The sequence below is a fragment of the Typopeltis vanoorti genome, chromosome 10 (genome assembly GCF_054136105.1).
Source record: "Typopeltis vanoorti isolate ZY-2024b chromosome 10, IOZ_Tvanoo_1.0, whole genome shotgun sequence".
In the NCBI taxonomy this organism is placed as follows: domain Eukaryota; kingdom Metazoa; phylum Arthropoda; class Arachnida; order Uropygi; family Thelyphonidae; genus Typopeltis; species Typopeltis vanoorti.
This window is the reverse complement of record NC_143558.1, coordinates 85,530,492-85,555,153: the sequence shown is the minus strand read 5'-3', so window position 1 is coordinate 85,555,153 and position 24,662 is coordinate 85,530,492. Positions and strand designations below refer to the sequence as shown.

Here is a 24,662-nt window from a genome sequence, read left to right as displayed (position 1 = left end):
TATTAAAACAGGGGTTCCCAACCCTATGCCCGCAGGCACCATGGCGTCTGCCGACCAATTTGTGTGTGGCCGCCGCTGTTCAACCATGTGCCGTATTATTTGAAATAATCACGCAACAATTCATGGCATGCTATATGACGTATGCGTTAATGACACATGACGAGTATTAAACGCATACAATGTAAAGTAGACCCGCATTTGAAGTTGTTCATTCCAGTTTAAGAACTGGAATATCATCATATTCTCCTAATTATGAAGCACTGGCCAACGAAATGGAATGTCAAAGATCACACTAACTTACATAGATATATTTAAATTTTTATATAATGTAAACTTTTAAGTAATAAAACATTTGATTATAATGTAAACTTTGAATGTGTTCATTTAACAAAACGAATTCAAAAAATTTGCTTGAAAAAATAGATGGTGCCCATCGCCCTACCGGTATTTTAGTATGTGCTCTAGGAAACAAAAAGATTGGGAACCCCCTGTATTAAAAAGTTAGAAATTAATTTTCTATTAATTCTATAGATAATATATGAAGTCAGATCTCTTTAATCAGATACAGAAAATTACTTAGCATGCAGAATTTGTATCTGTTGTATATATTTGTATATTTACAGTAAATATTTTGTTATTTTTATAATTGAGCTTCATTCTTGGATGTGCACATGTTGATCTTTGAAGTCAATGAACCATCACAGATATGAATCTGAAATATTCTAACCAACTAAAATAAAATTATAATAGTGTTATCTTACTCTGTGACTGACTTTTAATATATATGTTGGATATAGGTGGGGAATAACATAACTGGGGCAATCAAGCTTCAAATATAAAATGCAACATTTGTTTGACTGGGTAGGGTTTCTGAATTAACTGAGTTTTACCCCACTTATGCTAAATGTTCTGTTGTCGATTTCTGACCCTTGAGGCATTTTCCAGGAAAAATAAAATACATATACACATTGTGTAAGTAATTTTTTTTTTTTAATTTGTTTAACAAGTATATATTTGCATTTTTTAAAATAAATCATATATAATTAGTGATTATATTATTCAGTCTTCTTTTAGCAAGCAAAGAATACTAATGTGTTGAACCATTATTATGTAGAATGAAAATTTCTTTCTTTCTTTTAGAGCACAACAGAAACAGTTCTAGCTGTTGAATTTCATCCAATGGATCAACATATAATTATCACTATTGGAAAAGGACATGTTTACTTTTGGGATGCAGAAGGAGGAACCCTTGCAAAAAAAATTGGCATTTTTGAGGTAAATTAACAATTAATATTGTAAATAATAACAAACATTTAAATAAAGAAGACAGTCATATAGATTTAATCTGTTCTTATTAGAGTTTTTATGTGATAAAATAGAATATTTCAAGTTTCTAGATAAAATATAAAATGCTGTCTATAATTTCAAGATTAAATCAGAAAGCAATTTGATAATATATTACTTCTGAAATTTATTCATTAATTTTCACCATTTACTAGACCATAATATAATAGCAAGATTATACCCCCTATGTTTTGAACTTATTGGCTTAAACCCTGTAGTTTAGTGACTTGAGACTCACAATTATGAGATGTGCATGAAAAATTAACATTAAATCAGAAATAGATAATATACAAAACGTAACTTGGAATCAAAAAATTAACACTAGTGTATCATTTCCTGGAGATGCTGGTCACACATCTTCCCTAAGGCAGTCTATCCTTCATTGTTTACTGCAAGCCTACACATTCTGGATACCACATATATACTAACTCATATCACCACCCTTTGCAAATACTTGGAGTCATTAACACCCTCAAAAACAGTGCTATAACAATTTTTTCTAATGAACAAGCTCTTAAACTAGAATTAGCAATACATTTATAAATAATGGCTATAACAGAAATACTATCAATAAACTTCTTCATAAAACTTCATAAAAAATACATATAATATAAATTACAGTAAGACCATAGCTATCACATACATTAAAGGGTTATCAGAAAAAAAATTAATAAAATTCTACACCATTATAATCTTAATGTCATTTTCAAACCACCTATAAAATTAAAAAAAAAAGCATATTCAATGCCTCTAAGGGTCCCCCCCCCTGCCCATTGCTCACCCTAGAGTTTATCGTATCTATTGCACCTGTAGCTTACCTTATATCGGAGAAACTGGACATACTACCCCTGTCCATAAAAAATAACACAAATGACACATTAAATTTTAACAATTTTGGTGAAGCAGGCCTCTCAGATCATGCTCTTAACATCCTACACCAAATGAATTGGAAAAGTACATGTTCTTTACATCATACAAAAACTTGGTATGAATGGAAATTTAAAGAAGCATGTGAAATTTTGATTAACCATCCTAATCTTAACAATAATGGCAGCATAAAAATCCCAAGAATTTTGATGGCACACATTCAGCCGACTTAGTTCTTCAAGTTTTCCATCAAACCCTAACTTTTAAGACTCTAAGCGATTATTTTAGCTTTTATTGGCCACCATCAATATTGTTTTATTTTAATTTATATGTATACTTATGAATAACTTTTGTGTGAACATGTTGCTCTCTAGCTTAATTTATTTTTGTAACCAAATAGTTGATGATAATAACAGCACTCTAGCTTTGATGTAGTAAGGTCTTTTTAAACCATTGGTCAGGTCATTAGTTTAAACAGTTGATCATATCAGTGTAACTTTAGCATACCATGTAGATACTCCAGATGATGACCTTAATGTGATGGTCGAAACATCGAGTGATTATTTTGGTTTATATTAAACTGAAGTTTTACTCTAACACAGTAGTTGTTTCCATAATTTTTATGATGAAAAAAGTAACACATTTTCATATACCAGCACCGTTTAAGTGAATGAATTTAATGGAAATTCACTCACTTAAAATGGTTAAGTTGTCCTATGTCCAAAATATCAGCATTATATATACAAAAAAGTATGTTTTATGAAGATAGTAGAAATATGAAGGATTATATTTCTATCTTAAGTCTAATTCTAAACTATGTTTTATTCAAAACATATATTATTTATTTCTGATTTAATATAGCCTGTATAGCTCAGTGGAAGTGGCATTTGCACTCCACAGTACTTCGCCACCTGAAGAAAGATCTAGGTTCAATTCTAGTTGTTGACTTGAAGAATATTTCTAAGCCTTTCTTTAACTAGTTTCCAAGTTACCGTCCGACCACACATGTTAGAACCCTGGCTGGCACAGTGTCAAGAAGAGTCAATTCATGTTGAAGGGGAGAAAGGAATAAGGTGATGTACAAATTCGTCACCAACATGCGAAATCACATACTTTATACATAAAATTTTCCAACTGTTGTACAAGTAAAATAGTTGCCACTTTAAAAACTAGAATTTTCATAAAAGAAAAGCTGATTTTTTGACATATAGTAATAAACAATGATCATTTGATTACCCTATTATTGGAATGGATTCACCTTCTGCCATGCGCAGAAGTAACGAAGGGTCTTGCATCTGGTAGACAGTAGTCGATCTCTAGCATGGGAAAGTGGGTTTTTTCCTCCTGTAAACTCAAGAAAATCAACCATAGAACCAACACCATCTCAGACAATAAATATGTAGTGTTAGGATTAGACCATGAGATGGTGGCACTTGTCAGCCCTCCCTTCACTGGATGCCATTTATAATTAGTGATAGTTTCTCTGATTTGCTACTGGTAGTGATTGAACTGCCCCCTCAGTCTCCAAAAGTTAGGACTAAACAGCCTCTCCTACTCCCTATAAGGGAATAAAAAGTGTTAGTGGATAATGGATTATTTCTGATTTAATGTTGAATTTTAATACACATCTCTCATAATTGTAAGTCTCAAATAACTAAACTGTAGGATCTAAACCAGTGTGTGTTCAGAACTTAAAATGCTCATAACCACAATAAACTTACTATGATATTATATTGTCCAATTTGAAGAAGCTTATGTCAGCTTCGATCCATAAGGGAATGAGTGGCTTAAATACGGAATATCAATATTCAAAATAGTCTTTCTTGATTTTTTTTTTAAATGATCATAATCAGTGTTTTCTGGCATATATCAAGTGATTACTGGATATTTGTTAGTTCAACATATTTCATTAACAGCTTCCTCACCATTGGATTATCCCATCATTTTTTCTGTCCTTTAAAGCTCAGTTCACTGCATTAACTCATTTCATTGGCCTTTCTCTGATTCTTTTACCTGAATTTTTGCTTTTGTGCACAATTGTTTTGCTAATCTTTCATATCCTATTCTTTTTAAGTTACCATACCATATCATCTTTTTATTAGTTTTGTTACACATTCTTTAATATTAATAACATAAAGTTATTTTCTGATGTCATCAATTTTAATATGAACAGTTGATGCTGCCTTTTCACTCTCCCAGTTTTCCTCAGGACTTTGATATCTGGGATCTTGATTCTTTGATCAGTATTTGTAATCATCTTTCAGATCTTTGTCAAAATTGGTTTAAACGGTTTTCTTATATACTGCTACCTTGATTAACTCTGTTAATTACTCCACAACTACTTTACTTGTTCTGTTATCTATTTCCTTATTTGATTCTCCACGTTTACTGAAAATTATGCCTTAATAACCAATGTATTATCTCTTCATAGGTTTACTACTAAGAATGCAGCTTAACTTTTTGTGGCTTTTCATAGTTTTTGCCTGACTTGCAGCAAATTTATTTATTTATTTATATCTATTGCATACAATAAATATAATATTTTTAACTTGTACATAAGGTTTAATATCACTTTTCCTAATAATATTTCCATGTAGATTATAAATAACAGTAGGAGACTAATGTACAATCCAACCTTATATGTGACTTAGTATAAGCTGAGTCTAAGGTTCCCTTTGCACCATGCATAATCTAGTTATGCACAGCTTTTTCTTTTAGTACCTTATCATACTTTTTCAAGTTCAATAAAGTGTAGAGATCCTGCTTATATTATATTCTCATGATTTCTCAACTATTTTTTGTCAAGAAAAAATTTATCTTGGGAACTTATATTTGGCATAAACTGATCTTGTTCTTCTGGTCGATAGGCTTATAAATTGGTTACTCATAACTATTATTTTTTGGGTAAATAATAATATACAGGTATCCCTTGATTAGCACGGTTAATTAATCCCTCGATGTTACCGCATATATCAAAATCGTGTTAATCAAATCTAATAATTAATGGTAAAAAATACAACTCGTCCCTGTTTGATTACTGTTATGGTACTCTTTTAGGAAGGATAAAAAATGAATGCAAAGTAAATGTTTAATAAATATTTGTACCTACATTAGTTACTGAAATTTTTTTTAATCAAAAGAAGTTATAAAGAGTCGTTTGAACAGTTTTAGTTTTTGACTCTCCAGACCTCGGCAAACAAGCATTCTTCGATTAACATCTGGATCCATATCCATTACTTGCTGCTTAAGCGATTCTAAACTGCGAAATATTCCATCCAGTTCTTTGACTGTTATTTCCTTTAGAACCTCATCTTCACATTTCATTTGTTCGTTGTCTTCATATGTGCGTTGTTCAATTTCAATTCAATTTCTTGTTCAGTTCTAAACTGCGAAATATTCCATCCAGTTCTTTGACTATTATTTCCTTTGGAACCTCATCTTCACATTTCATTTGTTCATTGTCTTCATATGTGCGTTGTTCAATTTCAAGAAGATCGTTGTCACTGAAATTTTTTGAATTTGAATCCAGTAATCCTTTAACATCTTCTGCATCAACACCATTAAAACCGAGGTCTTCACTAATTGCAACGATTTCTTTGACCACGTTGTTCACAGGATTTTGAAAACAACCTAAGTCATTGGTGCATTCTGGCAGATATTTCCAAACAGCTTTCATGCAACTAGAAGACACTTGCTCCCATGAGTCCCGAATGTTCTCAATTGCGTGTTTAATGTTAAATTTTTTCCAAAATTCGTGGAAATCCGTTGTTGTTTCTACTGCTTTTGAGAATGTCTTTTTAAGAAAATAGGCTTTGAAAGTTGCAATGACACCCATGTCCATGGGTTGTAGCAATGATGTCATATTTGGTGGAAAAAATAAAACTTTCGCATTCTCACATAGATCATTAAGAGAATTTGGATGATCACAAGGCTAGCAGCCTCGTGGCGTGAACATGATTTTGTGTGGTAAGTTAAAGGCACGTTAATCAAAACTCTTGCCACGTATATCAAGGGATTGCCACAATTAATTTTGCTTTGATAATCAAATCCGCATTAAGCAAGGGATCTGTATACTAAAATATTAATTATAAAAACTTTAATTGATACTTTTCTATATTTTGTTGTTACATTACCATCATCAGGGACCACAAACAACAATGATATGGGCATGCAGGTACTAACACTATATAATGTATATTATACTGGGCAAATAAGGTTGAAGAAAGGCAACCAAAGTCGTGCCTAGAGTCTTAAATGGCGCCGCCTAGTGGGCTTGGTAACTGGGCTGAAAATCTGAGGATTAATGCTTCCCAAATTTGGGACAGTCTCATGTATCAAATTTGTTGAAGTTTGGAAAGTTTTTCAGGGCCAAGGCAGATTCAAGGAACAGTCCTTCATATTTATATTTGCTGGTGTAATAGAGTGACCCTCTTCCAGTATATCCTGTGATGGGTGTCCAAAGCATGGTCAGCAAATCCTTAATGGCTGTTTTGGTGAAACTGGATATAGTTCTTTTGTTCAGAAATTCTGATATTGGCTGTCCTGCCTGTTTGGCTGTAGTAGGACAGATTTCAACTGCAAGGGAGACCTACCAGGTCTCCCTTCTAGTTGCAACAGGGAATGTGGGTTGCAGTTGCACTAGGGAATGTGGCTGGTATTTAGTGGAGCGGATAAAGGATGCCATTCTGTGTAGTCTGTAAGTGGTTGTAAGGTTGTATTTCCTTAGGATTTTTGTCAGTTTTTCCGATGTGCCTCGGATATATGGGATGGTGACAGATTTTGAGTAATCTCTGCTCTAAAGGAGGATGGGGGATTAAAACCTTGCAATTACAGGGTTTGATATTTTTTGGATTTATTAGGGATTGTAGCCATTGTCTAAGGAGGATATGTTCAAGTTCAGTAGTTAGGACATTGCTATCAGAACAAAATTATTAGCTGAACTATCACTTCAGTTCTGATTGGGCACTGCTATCAGGGTCCCCCTTCAGAGCAGAGATTACTCAAGATCTGTTACCATTTCATATATTATTATCATTATTATTATTAAGAGGAGTGCTTAAGGGTCAAAGCTGTATAACTGAGAGGAGACCTCCACATAGCCTTTAAAGGAATGCAAAGTACTGACCAGGGCTAATGTCCAATCCTCACCTTTTCGTGGTGCACCTTGTTAGATATCTACCTGGATACTGAATGAATGAGGATGAGCTGGCAATTTGAGATTTATCCAACCAAATTGTATTCTTATTGGCTTAAACCAAAATATAAAATTGATGGTACAACATGACAGAATTTCATGCCCGCTGGTCCTTCTCCAAGCAAAACAAGGCCACCCCCCCCCCCTTTGTTATCGCTAGGGAACTAGGCCGAACAGCGAAAAGTCAGCTACTGGAACAAATCCTAAAACACACCCCAACTCAACATCACCATAGTTCAAGATCGGTACTATCAACATAAGAAGCCTGAATGACAATGAAATGGAGCTAGCTGAGGAACTGGATAAGTACCAGATAGACATAATAGGGGAGAGTGAAACAAAAAAGACAAAAACTGGTGAGATCTTTCTGAGCAATAAATACAAAATGTTATATTCAGGCAATGACAATCAAGGAAAAGAAGGAGTAGCCGTAGTATTCAACACTAAATACTACGAGGCTAATCTTCTTGAATGGCAGGCAATTTCAAGTTGAGTGATGTGGGCAAATATGAGAATGGGGAACCGGACCATGAGACTTATTTGTGCCAATGATTCCACAGGATTCTACTAAGGTAGAAGTGGAAGAATTTTTTGAGGCTTTGGAGAAAGTAACTGACACAATGGAAATGAGGTGCCAACATATTGACCAAGGCAACAAACTCTACTCCTTTGTTTCAGATACTCCTAGCATTCATGTACAGACATAATAATCTACATGAATGTTCTTTTGTATACTCTTGTTTACAAAAGTAAACAAGAGTATACAAAAGGTTTGATGGGTCCGAACTGGATGAACCTCCTCATCAACATTTTCATGATAAAGCCCATTCCCATCATTAACACACAGTTAAATAACATTGTGGCTCTCACACTTACGTTCTCACCATTCCTCCCTTTATAATTTAATTTCCCTGACTCTTTGTGTTAGGTCTCACACCAGTTATTAGTTTCAAGACTCCTGATACCAAATGCATTCAGGGGAAGGCCATTCCTCTTGTACAAATCCAGTCTTCCCTCAAATTTGTGGAGTAAGTTTGAGAGAAGGAATCCATTCCTTCTACATAGCCTATACATCGAATCGTTTGCCATCATAGCCCTTCTTCTTAATTCGTTTTTATCATACCGAGGTAATATACTTACTATTTTCACTTTCTCACTCTTCACTCTCACCTCTTCCAACAACCTTTTCATGTCTCCTCTCTTATACTGAACTTATTGCTAGTGTTAAGTTGTTAGTACCTACTATAATTACGATCTCATTTACGTTTCTTTTCTTTTTTGAGTTGCTTCCTTTTTATTCTTAATTATCGCTCCACTAAAAGTTATAACTTGCTCATCAATACCAAATAACATCCTTCTTTTTTCAAACAATGTCACTTACCTGATTTCCATTACTTCCTAACTTACCTAACTGGGGTACATCCAAAAAATTTACAAAAATCCTAAGGAAATACAACCATTTGCAGACCACATAGAAAATTGGCATCCCTTATCTGCTCTACGAAATACCAGCCACATTCCCTAGACCTACCAGGTCCCTTGCAGTTGCAAACTGTACTATTACTATGGCTAAACAGGCAGGACAGCCAGTATCAGAATTTCTGAACACAAGGACTGCATCCAGTTTCACCAATACAGCCACTCAGGACTTGCTGACCATGCTTTGGACACCCACCACTGGATACGCTGGAAGAAGCCCCCTCTATCACACTGCAACAAATACAAATGTGAAAGGCTGCTCCTTGAATCTGACTCTGCCTCTAAAAACTTTCCAAACTTTCAACAAATTTGAAAAGCCTTAATCCTTTTATATTTCTCATATCCTCTCTCATTTCTTATCTTCAGCTCAATGGCTAAGACTACCCAATTTAGCCCACTGGTGGGGGGGTGACATTTAGGACTCTAGACCTCACTTTAGTTGCCTTTCTTCAGACTTATTTGCCCAGTATTAGTGTCTGCATGCAAATATCATTGTTTTTTGTGATTCCTGACGATGGCAATGTAACATTGCCAAAATATACGAAAGTATTAATGTTTTTTATAATTAATATTTTAGTATCCTGAAAAATAGTTATGATCTTGTTTGTCACCAATTTTCTCTTCAAAATATTTCTTGTCCTTGTCATAAATTCATAAATTTTCTTGGAATGTTCAGTAGGGAAATTCCTTTGATGTTCACATTCCTTTTTATTTTATTTCATATTAATTAATTAATTTATAAATTGGTACAATGAAAGCACTGCTTCACTCATGTGGGTTTCAAATTAGCAATAAAATTTTCAGCTTCCTTTCCATATTTCTCTTTCCATTGACTTTCTGCATCTAAAATTAAATAAAATTAAAAAATGTTCTTGCTTATATTTTTTTATTAAAAAAAAGTTCTGGATATCTAAAATAACTTTCACTTCAGTTTTTATATCACCTTTATCATCTTTAATACTTTATTCAATACTCTACCTTCCATTTCTAAGCTTGTTTTAATTTTAATTTTTTTTTTAACCACTAACCACCACTGCATTTTGCCATCTTCACAAAATTTAATTTTTATATTCTTTCAGAAGTCTTTTCTTGCTATAGCTTTATTTATTTTTCTATGTTCTCTAAGAGCACAGGTAAACAATAAAATTTTCGGTACTATTTCTCCTTTTCTCGAAACAATTTCAACTACAAACTCACAGAAACAACTCTTCTTTTGCTTTTTACCTTCTATTACTGTTCTTTGGGACATCATCCTATCATGTGCATTTCTTTGAAAAGTACAGTTTGTATTCACATTTAATAAGTTTTTTGTCTTGCTGCTGAGGAATTATTTATTCTTCTGTGGGGATGCAGTCAGATATTGCTTGCTTCAAACATTCTTTGACTACTTCCACTGATCTGTTGATTCCTTTACCATACAGCTTTACGTGTCTTAAGGCAATGCTTCAAATTGCCTTGCCTTCTCAGTTTATTATAATCACTTGCCTTATAATTCCACATACATGTCTTCTTAGTCATATCTCTCACATGCATTGTCACCTCCCAAGTCAAGTTCTTCCGATCACGCTCGTCATTTGGAATCATATAGGTCAACTGATTTATAGACAGATTCTCAGATGCTGTTACCAGATCCATTTTTCTGCTGCTTAAGGTAGCATAGTTACCCCTGACTAATTTTATAAAATCTTTTGCTCCTGACCTGGATGCTTCCTTCTCCATCCATTCTATATTCCTGCAGTTGAAATCACCCATAATGATAGTTCTCTTTCCATTCATATGATTTAAAACTGTGCAGTTCGTATCCTTAAAATGTTGCATGTCTGTACCAGTACCTAATTATGTATTTTGTCTTATTAATCTCTAACAAACAGCAAATACCAAACAGCCTCTCAAACTCACTGTGTGTATTACTTGTACTACTACAAACTATTGGCAATTTATACTGTGGTGTGATTCAACTCCTCTGCCTTCATTAACAAAACTTCCTACCCCTCCTGTCTTGTTTCTCCTCCTTGAATATGTTGAACTTGTCACATTCTATTCTTGTAGTATCATCCTTTTCTGTCATCTAAGTCTCATTATTGTTATTGCATGGTATCTCCATGAAGGTTTAAGATTCATTGTGGGAGACCCAAACTATCAACACAATATGTCATTCCTTTCCTTGAAACCATTAACAAACTGCCCTTCCCCCCCCTCTAGCCAAGTGATGAAATATTTCCTTTGCATTCTTCTTCTTCTTCGCGTTATTCCCGCTTCCTATGCAGGGTCCGCGTGTTACTTAGATGCGACTACTTGTTAGTATTACTCCCAACCGACCCGTCGCCTGGTCTGCCACTGGGGGGGATATATTTTTGACTGTAGAGGTGTATGTTCACGGGGCTGGTTTGCCTGTTTGCGGGATGAAAAACGCCAGATAAACTGGCGGAAAAAACCCTACTGACCGCGCCCAAGACCGGCTAACTTGGCTATGCCTGAGGAAGATCCTCAAATTCCTCACGTCTACAACAGGAATCGAACTTGGGACACTCCTTCCCCAGTCATATGGTTGCGAAGCGCAAAGCCACTAGGCTAACCGCGCGGTCTGAAATATTTCCTTTGTATTAATCCTCTAAAATCCTTTAAGTAACTTAAATGTTTTTATCATAACCTCTCTTTTTTGCCTATCAACCAACTTTCACAACCCACAAACCCTTAATCTATCTTCATTGGGAGCATTCCACACACAGCTCACCAGCTTGGTCACTTGCCTTGGGATCTTCTCTGCCACTTCCTCATCCACAAGAAACCATAGTGATCAGACCTGAGCACAGTAATCCAGATGTGGGCATATCAAGGCTTTATAAAGAAGAATGACAATTCTATTATCTTTGCTTGTTAGTGTGTTCTTCAATACCCAAGTAATCACCTTGGCTACTTTAACAATATGCCCTCTAAACTTAAACTTTATCTACTAACCCCCCCCCCCCCCAATCCCTGGCTTCATCAGTTTTCTGTAGTATAGTCCCCTCAATATGGTACTCAGCTTGTAATCTTAGTATCCCAAAAATTGATAACTTTTCACTTTTCCACATTAAATAGACATGTTTTTTTCCATACTGTCAGCCTATTTTAATCATCCTGCAAGCATCTACATCACATTGATTAACTAATACCCTACACATCATTAGCAAACAACTGAATATCCCCTTTCAAATTACTTCTTATATCATTTATGTAAAAATTAAACAGCAGTGGTCCAAGCACAGAACCCTGCATCACACCATTAGTCACCTGCCTTTTCCTGGATTTTGCTCCTCCATATACTACTTTTTGGTATCTGTCCATCAGCTACCTTTTTTATCCATATCACCAGTTTCATATCCATCCCCCATTTGTTGCAGTTTGAGTTCCATGTGGTATCTTGTCGAATGCCTTTACAAAATACAGCATCATCATTGTGTTGCCAGTCCCTTTTTTTCTAACTCAACTGTCACGCTATTATGAAAAATTAGTAGATTACTTAAGGCATGACCGACCCTTCACAAAGCCATGCTGCCCATCACAGAGTATCATATTATTATCCACTCATTCCTGAATTCCATTTTAACCAACATTTCCAGTACTTTTACCACTGCTCTTGAAATAATAATTGGTCTGTAATTTGCTACCACAGACTTAGATCGTCCTTTATGGAAAAGGAATTATTTTGTCCTTCTTTCATTCTCTTGGGACTTTGCCAGAGCTGAGACTTAAACTGCCTAGTCAAAGGCAACTCCAGTTCTCTTGCACATTCTCATAAAATGCAAGCTGACATCACATCCAATCCAATAGCTGTATTTGCATTCAGATTCTGCAATATCCTGAGTATCTCCTATTCATCAACGGTTCTCACATCAGTCCCTATCATTTCTGCCATTACAATATCTTCTTTTGGTTGATATACCCCCTGCAAAGTGTTCACTCAGTAGCTCAACAATTTCATTTGCCTGTGTCACTTCCCTACCATCTACACTTATTAAAGTTATCCATCCATGACCATTCTTCCTCCTACCTTCCACATAATGAAAAAACTGTTTGGCATTTCCTTTCATATGCTCAGCTAATTTGTTCTTATAATCAGATTTTTCTTTCCTTAACATTCTGGCCACTTTACCTGCAATCTACCTCCTAAGTGTATGATAATCACCTGCCTTGTAGCTCCACATATACCCCTTCTTAACTTTAATTTCCACATTTTTGCTATATCCCAAGTCAAGACCACATGATCACTTTCTTCAGTTCAAGGAAATGGGAAAGTGAAAGTGATTAGGGAAACCTTTTTTGCTGTTTGCCTAGTTCCTTGGCAAAAACAACAGGGCCTTGTGTAACTGGGAGTTGCCAGTATTTTGCCAATAAATCAATGATATCTGCAATAGAGCATAATTATTATTATTAAGAGAAACCTCCAGGGAGTTATGGATTCATTGAGGAAGGCCACATTCTACACACACATACCAGCTGCCATTCTTCTGATCCTATAATCCGATGCAACACTCTCATACCCCAACTCCCCTCTTTTACATTCTGTTTCAAGTAATTATATCTCAGTAAGTGCATAATTTCCATTTCCTTCCTGCCATGCGATCTTTCCTCCTTCCAATCTATATCTCCAAAGTTAAAGTCCTCCCATAATAATTACTCACTTTGCACTCATTGTATTAATCTGCTGATTGATTCACGTCTTCCACATTATTTCTGCCATCCCCCCCCCCCCCCCCGGCCTATAGCAGCAACCAATTTTATATTTTGTCATATTGGTCTCAATCTCACACCATATTGACTCAAAAGAACTGCTATCTGCCTGACTGACTTCTGCTGCCTCTTGTTGGCTGCAATTCATCTGTTTTCATCAGCAGTACCCAACCCCAGTCCTGTCTACTCTATCCTCCCTGAAAATGCCAAATTTTCAGAGAGGATAGAGTTAACCAATCTACTGTTAGCCAAGTCTAACTCATGCCTATTACATTTGGTGAGATTGCATTAACCATTGCCAAAAATGCCTCCCTTTTATTCTTGATACTTCTTGCATTAGCATATAGAAATTGTAGCATTAGCCTCCAACTACCTTTACATCCTGAATTGTCTATCCCATTCAGTATTGTTGCCTGAGACTATATTCTGCATATTTTGTTCATTCACATACTCATTTGCTTCATGGTTGTCTTTAAAAATTATTGATGCCAATAATTTTTGGTATACATCTCTCCTTACCTTTATTCTTGACATTTGATATGCATAAGCTGATCGCTAAACAAGAGTTCAAGTAACTCTTGAAACATGTCCATTTCAATCAAGTTTCTGGACTTGGTTCTTCAATCAATTTTCCCTTTCCCTTCTCTCCCTATTGCCATAGTATACAGTTTTTAGTCATGCATTTCCTGGGCTCATCCCTAACAAGCTGCTTTTCTCTCTCTCTCTCTCTGTGTGTGTGTGTGTGTGTGTGCGCGCACACATGTCATTACATGAGTAGTGACAAAGTGAGTAATTAAGTACTAGAAATTGTAAAATTTCTACCACTTAATTTAATGCATGCATGCCCTAACTGTATGTTATTCCTAGTATTGTTTTAACTACTGTACTGTACTGACGATGTCCCAAGATACTTGGGATGAAATGTTTACAAATTAAATAGTCATTACTGTGGTTAATACGTGTGTTTTTAGTGATGAATTCACCACAGGTTTCGTTATATAAAAATGTCATATAACAAATGCTTTGCAGAATTGCATGAGAGTCTGATCATTCCCTTCAGGGGCAGAAATGGTGTGTGTTAAAGTTCTCCGTAGATAATAAGCCTTAAACACTACAAGAACTTTCTGATCCATTGCTTGGATTAGTGAAATAGTGTTTGGAGGGAGAAACATGACCTTGATCTTGGGGTGAAGATCACCGATGTAAGGTAGATGACCTGGTGCATTATCTAGAATTAATGAAATTTTAAATTCTACATTTTCTTTGACACAATAGCTTTCCATTTCACTTTCATAACAGTTGATTAAGGCAACCCAAATAAGTTTTGATTTATCTGCGACTTCTTATTGCTTCGATAATGAACTGGAAGAGAATGCTTCCTAATGTTTTTGAAGGCCCGTGGATTCTCCCTGTGCCATATCACAAATGGGTTCAGTTTATATCCAGCCACATTAGCCCTTAACAGAATTGTAATACACTCTTTAAGAGCTTTTTTAAACCAGGCATAGATTTTAACTTTTCTGCTCAGGCATTTTTTTTCAAAAACAAGGAGGTCTCATCCATATTAATTATTTGCTGTGACAAATAATTTTCCTCCGTAATAATTTTATTCAATTTCTCCACAAACTTCTGGCAGACTTCTCATCGGCACTTGCAGATTCACCATACATTTTCACAGTATGTAGCACAAAACACTGCTCGAATCTCATGAACCAACTGTGAAAGAATCATTGAATTTGTAGTCGTAATCGGGCCTTGCTTTCTCCTTGAACATGCTGAAGAGACTTATGGAGAAATTACTGCTCTACCCTATCTTGAGAACAACACCATGGTGAGCGAAAGTGCTTTAGCAGTTATGGTCATAGTGCTAAGGGGTATGCGCTTTTGGTTGAGATCCTCCATCCATGATGCAAGTAGCTTTTTCATATCACCGATAGGACCTTGTCATTGCATCTCCACTATTGTTGATTTATTGGAAGCAGATCCTTTCACAGCCTCTACAATTTTATCCTTATTTTTCAAAATGGTTGTCACTGTAGAATGACGCCATCCGAAGTCACATACAATCACATTGCTTTGATCATGTTGTTTTATAACTTGCAACTTAATTTCAAGATCAGTGGCTTGCCTCTTTTTCTGTGATTGTTCACTAGATTTTTTTGATTGGGCATGTAGGGACCACGTTGCACAAAATATCATAATATATAACGATAAATACACAACCTATTTCTCAAACACAAAATCAACAGAGGAACTGTTGAAGACACATGCCAATTGCTGAGGGAAGTTGGCACTGAATGCACTGTTGCCACTCCACATGACTTGTTGCTAAATAGAAACCTTTTTACTTTACACTCGCTTTCTCGTATAAAGGCTTATACATTGGCTATACATGATTATTAATTAACTTAAGGAATTCACAACATACACTAGAATATAAATTAAACTTTAATATATAACTTATATTTCCAATATTTCGGCAATGTCACGTTGCCATCTTCAAAGGAACTTAAAATAAAGACGAGTATGCAGGCACTACACACGGTAAATGAGGATGAAGTGAGGAAGCTATTGTTTCTCCTAAAAGTCCTGAGTGTGCCCCCTAGCAGGCTGTGTAGGTATTCTTGGCCATTGGGCTGAAGGTCTCCTGTTGTACTTCTTCCAAATTTGGGGCAGTCTCATGCAACCAAATTTGTTGAGGTTTGGCATGTTTCTTAGGGCTGAGGCTGATTCCATGAAAAGTCTTTCAAATTTGAACTTGCTATGGTGTATTATTGTGGCTTTCTTCCACCGTATTCTGTGGCGTGTATCCAGAGCATGGTCTGCAAGACCAGAGTGGCTATACTGGTACTCCTTGTGTTCTGAAATTCTGATATTCATTGTCCTGCCTGTTTGGTCAAAGTAGGACAGCTTACAGCTGCAAGAGACCTGGTATACGACAGGTAAGTCTAGGGGGAGTGGTTGGTCTTTAGTGGAGCAGATAAGGGATGCCAATTTTCTATATGGTCTGTAACAAGAGGTTAAGTCATGTATATTATTTCTGGGAAAACTCCCATGTTACTCCTCATTATAAACTATTATACAAATATAAACTATTATTACACATCGCAGACAGAGGAAAAGCCACAACACCCAGGAAAAGGTATGTGCAATTTCTATTCCTTAAGCTACATATACTTTTTAGTACATCTACGCTCATAATGCCCTAAGAACCCATGAGTAAATAGCCAATGACATTTAAACAGGGGCACTCCTAAACTGAAGCAGGCAATATAGCTGTATTATAATAATGGTTAAGTCATGTTTTTTTTAAGATTTTGGTAATTTTTTCCGAGTGGCTTGGATGTAGGGAATGGTGATGGATTTAGAGTAATCCTTGTTGTGAAGGAGGAGGGTTGTGGTTTACTGGTTTCAATATTATTGAAAAATTCCTCACTTCGTCCTCGTTTAATGTGTGTAGTGCCTGGTGCACGTGTCTTTATTTTAAGTTCCTTTGAAGATGGCAACGTGACGTTGCTGAAATATTGGAAATATATATTCAAGTTTAATTTAATTTATATTCTAGTGTATGTTGTGAATTCCTTAAGTTAATTAATAATCTTTACACTCGCTTGCGTCTTGTTTGAAAGTATAGTATAAAATGTTATTTATTCCCTTATGGGATCACAGAGTGGATGTAAGTCAAGGGATGACTGTGTGTGTCTGGTGTGTATTATTATTGTTACATGACACATCCAGGGAGTCCAAAGACCCATCGAGGGTGGGCATGTATTCTACAACTCTGTCTCCCCCACTCAATCCTCCAACTGCAACGATTCGCAACTACACCAATGCCATCTACTGCCAACAACCAGTACTGGTATTTCCGCAGACCATCACAAACATCCATACCCATGGCAGGATTCGAGCCCGCAGCCTTTTGGCTGGAGTGTGGATATGCTAACCACTCGGCCAGCCAGGCTTTATCTATATATGTATCTATCTATATACATATCCTTCAGGAATCCTCCTAAAGCCACTTCAGTGCAATCACACTTATGTAACCACCTTCGATTACATCACACAATCATTGACCAGAGGACTTGCACTTTCCACAATCCTCCAAATGTCCACTCCTGCACCATCTCCTCCTAAACTACCTCATTTTTGTAGAGATGCTCTACAGCTGTGGAAAAACACAGAACTTCATCACACACTGACAGGATCAACAGCTTCAGCTGTACTTACAGAACCACTATTTTCAAACATAGACATAAGTCTCACAACTGGACAGCCCTTTCTTTTCCCTACATGGAACTTTGCAGGAATAAGAGTCATAGGGGACCTCCTGACGCAGATCCTAAAGTGGAAAACATTCACAAGCCTACCAATGAAGAACCCAAAAACTCTAAAGCAATATCAACATATGCAAGCTGCTATTATAAAAGCCTATCCAGATTTCGCTACACCTCAGGAAATCTGTATACCTTCTAGAAACTGCTCGGGGCCGATATTTCATCTTGTACAATCTGAAGCCTCGCTTCCAATTCTTCCCTCCAACTACAAGAAAATATACCACTTCCTCATGTCAGTGTCTTCAACCTCGCTCTTCGGATATTCATCCTTAACCCTCTCGTCTATAAGGAGGTATATGCCACTCACTTTTCAGTGGGATCTTCCATATTAATCAAAGTGTGCCAAACCAGATTCCGACATATGTTATGCCGTAGTGGAGACTATGGCATTCTTGCCAACTCCTTCTAAGCTCTACAAATTTCAACTAAGAGAAACAGATCTGTGTCTATTTTGTGATGTTTCAGGTACCTTGGAACACACATATCTAACCTGTCCCACAAACAAAGTGATGATCACTTATTTCCTGAATACTGCCTCTAGCACCTGTAACTATGCACACAGCCAAGAAGACTACTGGAATTTAATCCACACAGAATATGCAATTTTCTCTTCATCTGCACTAAAGCCATCATCTACAGCTTCTACCTAAACCACACAAGAAATAACCAGCACCCATCCATTACTGAAACTGCACAAACCATCATGTATATCCTCCATCGGAAACTAAAAAGCAGGCTTTCACTAGAACTTGAGTACTACAGAGAAACAAGAACTGTTGCGAAATTCATAGTGGAGTGGAATCCAACTGGTACCCTCTTCTGGATTGACGATGACAATACGCTTCATCTGAAAGATAACCAAGACTGAAACTGAACTGTAATGTTGAATTCATTTATTGCATTCTCTGTTGTATACCCGAAAGGAAAATTTTTCTTTCCTGTAATATATATACTTATAATATGTAAATAGTCCTTGTTATCTATCATCTAATGTATATTTTAACAAGTTAAATAAAAAATATATATATATTTATCTATCTATCTATCTTTTTATATATATATATATATATATATATTTTTTTATTTTTTTTTATTTATTTAACTTGTTAAAATATACATTAGCCCAGGGGTTCCCAACCTTTTTGTTTCCTAGAGCACATTCTAAAATACCAGTAGGGCGACGGGCACCATCTATTTTTTCAAGCAAATTTTGTGAATTCTCTTGTTGAATGGATGCAACTTCCGAACACACGTCTACTTTACATTGTATACATTTAATAATCGTCGTGTCATTAACGCATGCGTCATATAGCATGCAATGAATTGTTGCGTGATGTGCACATGATTATTTCAAACTATATGGCACACGGTTGAACAGCAGCGGACACACACAAATTGATCGACTGGCGCCATGGTACCACGAGCATAGGGTTGGGAATGCCTGCATTAGACGATAGGTAACAAGGACTATTTACATATTATAAGTATATATGTTACAGAGAAAGAAAATTTTCCTTTTGGGTATACAATAGAGAATCAATAAATGAATTCAACATTTCAGTTCAGTTTCAGTCTTCTTTATCTTTCAGATGAAGTGTATTGTCGTCGTCAATCCAGAAGAGGTACCAGTTGGATTCCACTCCTCTATGAATTTTGCGACCGTTCTTGTTTCTTTATAGTACTCAAGTTCCATTGAAAGCCTGCTTTTTAGTTTCCGATGGAGGATATACACGATGGTTTGTGCAGTTTCAGTAATGGATGGGTGCTGGTTATTTCTTGTGTGTTTTAGGTAGAAGCTGTAGATGACAGCCTTACTGCAGATGAAGAGGAAATTGCATATTCTGTGTCTATTTTCTTCTGTGTGGACTAAATTTCAGTAGTCTTCTTGGCTGTGTGCACAGTTACAGGTGCTAGAGGCAGTATTCAGAACTTATGTGATCATCACTTTGTTTGCAGGACAGGGTAGATGTGTGTGTTCCAAGGTACGTGAAAGCATTTTTGAAAATTATGGAGACAACTACCATGTTTGAATAAAAACTTTAGTTTAATATAACTAAAATCTACATTTGACGTTTCGACCTTTATGTGAAGGTCATTTTCTGGAACCTACAACTATACACAGAAAACAAGCTACACTACAATCAAACTGGTTTGTTAAAGATACTGACCAACCACTGCAACAATTGTTGGCCTGACCTCTGGTGAAAAAAAAATTTACATCAAGGCTAGAGTCCTATTATTAGTGTTATCTATAGAAATTCATTATAGAAATACATTGGGCGTAACAACAAGTCTTTATCTATATACATATATTAACATCATTATTATACTTGTACATTCCAGCCAGTTGGTATGGAATGGATTCTAATACTAGCTGAAGATTGGCTAGAGTCCTGACTTATGCTGCATCTTATATATTAGGTGGGCTGAATGTGTGCCATCCAGATCCTTGGAATTTTCATGCCATCTTTCTTGTTGATATTTGGGTGGTTTATCAGGATTTCACAGGCTTCCTTAAATTTCCTTTCATACCAGGTTTTTGTGTGGTGTGAAGAGCGGGTGCTTCGGATGCAATAGACTCCAGGATGGGCTAATGGGAGGAGAGGATCCTTAGAGGAGTTGAATATGGTTTTAAGTTTAGTGGGTGGTTTAACTGTGGCTTTGAGGTTATAATGTTGTAGGATTCTGTTGATTTTTTCTGATAATCCTTTAATATATGGGATGGCTATGGTTTTACTGTAATCTAGATTCGTTTTTGTTGTTGTCTTATGGAGCTTTTTTGTTATAGCCATTATTTATGAATGTGTCGCTGATGATTTTTACTTCTTCTTTCAGGGCTTGCCGGTTAAAGCAAATTGTTGTAGTTCTGTTTTTAAGGGTGTTAATGACTCCATATTTTTGTGATGGGTGGCGGTATGAATTAGCATGGATGTATTGGCCAGTGTGTGTCGGTTTCGGTAGATTGTGAAGGATAGACTGCCTGAAGGAAGACTTGTGTCTAGGAATAGGAGTGAATTTTGATTTTCAATTTCGATGGTGAGTTGTATGCATTCGTGTTGTTTGTTCAGGTGGCTAAGGAATGTGTTTAGCATTTTTCGCCAGTGCGGCCAGATTGCGAACACATCATCAACGTATCTAAGCCAGACAGTCGGTCTTAGTGTGGTGGAATCAAGAACCCTCTGCTCAAAGGTTTCTATGTAGAAATTAGCGATTGGGGGGACATGGCTGTACCTTCTTTCTGTAGGTAAGATCTGTTTTGCCACACGAAATAACCTGACTGTAGTACGTGGGCAAAGAGGGCCGTAATGTCAGGCGGAAATTTGTTCTGTAGTAGGAGAATTGTGTCATTGATGGGGATATTAGTGAAAAGGGCAGAAACATCGAAACTGATTAGTAAGTCATCTTTGTTGAGTGGTATGTTTTTTAATTTTGTTTATAAAGTGTTGTGTGTTTTTTTATGTAGGAGGGGGAATGATCTACCAACTCCTTGAGTGTTGCCGCTAATTTCCTGGCTACATGGCTTATATGTGTTGTTATCGGCTACTAGTTGATTCATTTGAAGTACGTATGTTGACCTATCAAGGACGACAGTGGCATTACCTTTATCCAATTTCGTTATTATTATGCTTTGTTTGGCTTTTAATGACTTAATTGCTGTTAGTTCTGTTTTTGTGAGATTGTTCTATATGGTTTTCTTAGTGTTCAGGACATTACTAGTTTCTAGTCATATTTTATCTGCTATATTGTTAGGTAGGGACCTGATGCCTCTTTTTATGTGGTAGATAAAATCCAGTTTGTTAACTTTTTTAGGTGCTATTGCGTAGTTAAGTCATTTATTCAGTAGCATAAGTTCGCTGTTGTTCAGGGTGTGGCTTGATAGGTTGATGACATGGTTCTTGCTAGCCGGTGGTTGGTTGCTCCTTGTCTCCCTTGTTTGTTGTTCATTGTTGGTGTTTATTGGGGAGGAGGTCTTCTGATTGGGTGAATTCCTGTGATTGGCCGCCATATTTTGTAGTTGTTTCAAACTGTGGAATTTGGTCTTGAGTTTTTCTTTATTCTTTTCCAGGGTATATTTGGCCGAATTGTCAGTAATTCTTTCAAGTACTTGTAGAATGTCAGGATTAATATAGTTCGATAGTTCGGATTGCAATTTTGAAACCAGATTTTGTATTGCTGCTAAGTTTTGGCGGGCTGTTTGGATCTGTTCTCTGAGCATTGCGTTTTCTGTGCGGTCATAAATATGGAGTGCCTCAGCGGACGTAAATTTCTTTTTTATCCTGATGCAGATAGGAATAAGGTTATTGTCTCTGCATCTCTTTAAAAAGGCCAGCCGATTGATCAAGAGGGAAATACGAATCTTTAACTTACCATAGCAATTGCTGTGCTTGTAGGTATCATTTCCATGGTACCCACAAGCACAGTTTTTCAATGTATTTCTACAACCAACAGATAACAACAACATAAAACATTAATAATAGGACTCTAGCGTTAATGTAAAAAAAATTTTTTTTTTTTTCACCAGAGGTCAGGCCAACAATTGTTGCAGTGGTTGGTCAGTATCTTTAATAAACCAGTTTATTTGTAGTGTAGTTTGTTTTCCGTGTATAGTTGTATGCTCCAGAAGATGACCTTGACATAAAGGTCTAAATGCCAAATGTAGATTTTAGTTATATTAAACTAAAGTTTTTATTCAAACACGGTAGTTGTCTCCATAATTTTCAAAAATGCATTTGGATCACCGTGTAAGCTTAAAAGAAAGGAAGGTACGTGAAACGTTATAGAATAGACCCAGATCCTTTTCTCTTAGCTGAAATCTGTAGAGCTTAGAAGGAGTTGGCAAGATGTTATGCCATAGTCTCCACTGTATGGTCGGAATCTAGTTCGGCACACTTTGATTTATATGGAAGATCCCACTGAAAACATATGCAGCCTTGTAGATGAGAGGGTTAAGGATGAATGTACGATGGGTTGTAGTTGGATGGCAGAATTGGCTGGAGGCTTCAGATTGTTCAAGATGAAATATCGGCCCTGAGCAGTTTCTAGAAGGAATACGGATTTCCTGAGGTGTAGCGATATCTGGATAGGCTTTAATGATAGCAGCTTGCATCTGTTGATATTGCTTTTCAGTTTTTTTGCGTTCTTCATTGGTAGGCTTATGAATGTTTTCCACTTTTGGGTCTGGGTTAGGAGGTCCCCTATGACTCTTATTCCTGCCCAGTTCCATGTAGGGAAAAGAAAGAGCTGGCGAGTTGTGAGACTTGTTATGTTTCACAACAGGATCAACATATTCCTTGTTATGTTGATCCTGTGTTCATCAGTATGTGATGAAGTTCTGTGTTTATCCACCGTTGTAGAACATCTTTGTAAAAATGAGGTAGTTTAGGAAAAGATGGTGCAGGACTGGCCATTCGGAGGATTGTGGAAAGTGTAAGTCCTTAGGTCGATGATTTTGTGATGTAATCGAAGTTGGTTACATAAGTGTGATTGCATTGAAGTGTCTTTAGCAGGAGGATTATCCTGAAGGATCTAATCTTGTTTTTAAGGGAAATCAGGCCTTGACCTCCCTTACTGAGTGGCTTGCAGAGTTGAGGGTATGTTGTCCAGTGAGTTTTGTTCTAGAGGAAACGTTTGATTACCTATAAAGTATATTTTTTTATAAATAACCATAAAACATCAACCAAATGTGCACATAATTAAAATTGTTGTTGTCCAGTAGCATTCTCTATCAAGAGGGTTGCAGCAGATGAGCAGCTCTTCTCCATTTATAATTAAAATTATAATTAAAATACTCAGTTTAATTCTAAATATTCATTCATGAGCTAAATATGCAAAAAAAATGCAATTTATCTTTATATTAGCGATTATAAATGCAAATGCTAACAAAGTACCAATGTAACAGATAAAGATTATTGTTATTATTGCTATTATTCCGGGCAACTCCAAGGAGTCAACAGACTCATCGAGGGAGGCCCTAACATCATGTCAAGAACAACTATTTGACATTCACACAGTATCTATCATACCCTACCCTGCCTGAACTCATTCATGGTCGTAACACCCACCACAGACTCTGGCAGCTTATTCCACTCATTCACCACTCTCCAAGTGGTGAATGAGTGGAATAAGCTGCCAGAGTCTAGTCCAGAATGTAGTTAACACCCTTGTTAACTACATTCTTTCCCAGCTTCCATGCATGGCCCCTAGTCCTCCCACCACCAGTCCTATTTTCAAAAATATCTTCTGGATTAATCTTATAGTAACCCTTCAGTAATTTGAATGTCTCAATCATATCGCCCCTTTTCCACCTATCGACCAATTTTTGCAACCCAAAAATCCTCAACCTATTCTCATAAGGTTCATTCCACAGATCTGCTATCATCTTGGTCACTCACCTCTGGATCCTCTCCACTTCCTCCCCATCACGAAGAAACCCTGGTGCCCATAACTGTGCACATTAGTCCAGGTGGGGTCTTATCAAGGCTTGATACAGAGGAACAATAACTTGTTTATTTCTGCATGTTAAAGTATTTTTCAGAAGCCAAGCGATTTGATGAGCTGATTTAGCCACTTTTGCAATGTGTCCCCTAAACTTCCATTCCCTATCCACCAACACTCCCAAATCCCTGGCCTCATCAATCTCCTGGAGTACAGTTCCACCAATGTGATATACTGCTGCTATTCTTTTCACCTCCCAAAATGCATAACCTTACACTTTGCCACATTAAATTGAC

At 36.5% G+C, this 24,662-nt stretch overlaps 1 protein-coding gene across 5 annotated transcripts in view; it reads left to right on the top strand.

Annotated features, from left to right (window-relative positions):
• Positions 1-24,662, top strand: part of LOC150102559 (echinoderm microtubule-associated protein-like 2) — a 373,793-nt gene that overhangs the window by 206,462 nt on the left and 142,669 nt on the right. For all 5 annotated transcript variants that reach the window (XM_090399817.1, XM_090399820.1, XM_090399815.1 and 2 more), the window contains one exon: positions 1,141-1,275. In XM_090399817.1, the coding sequence (XP_090255943.1) occupies positions 1,141-1,275 (135 nt within the window). The remainder of the gene's footprint in view (positions 1-1,140; positions 1,276-24,662) is intronic.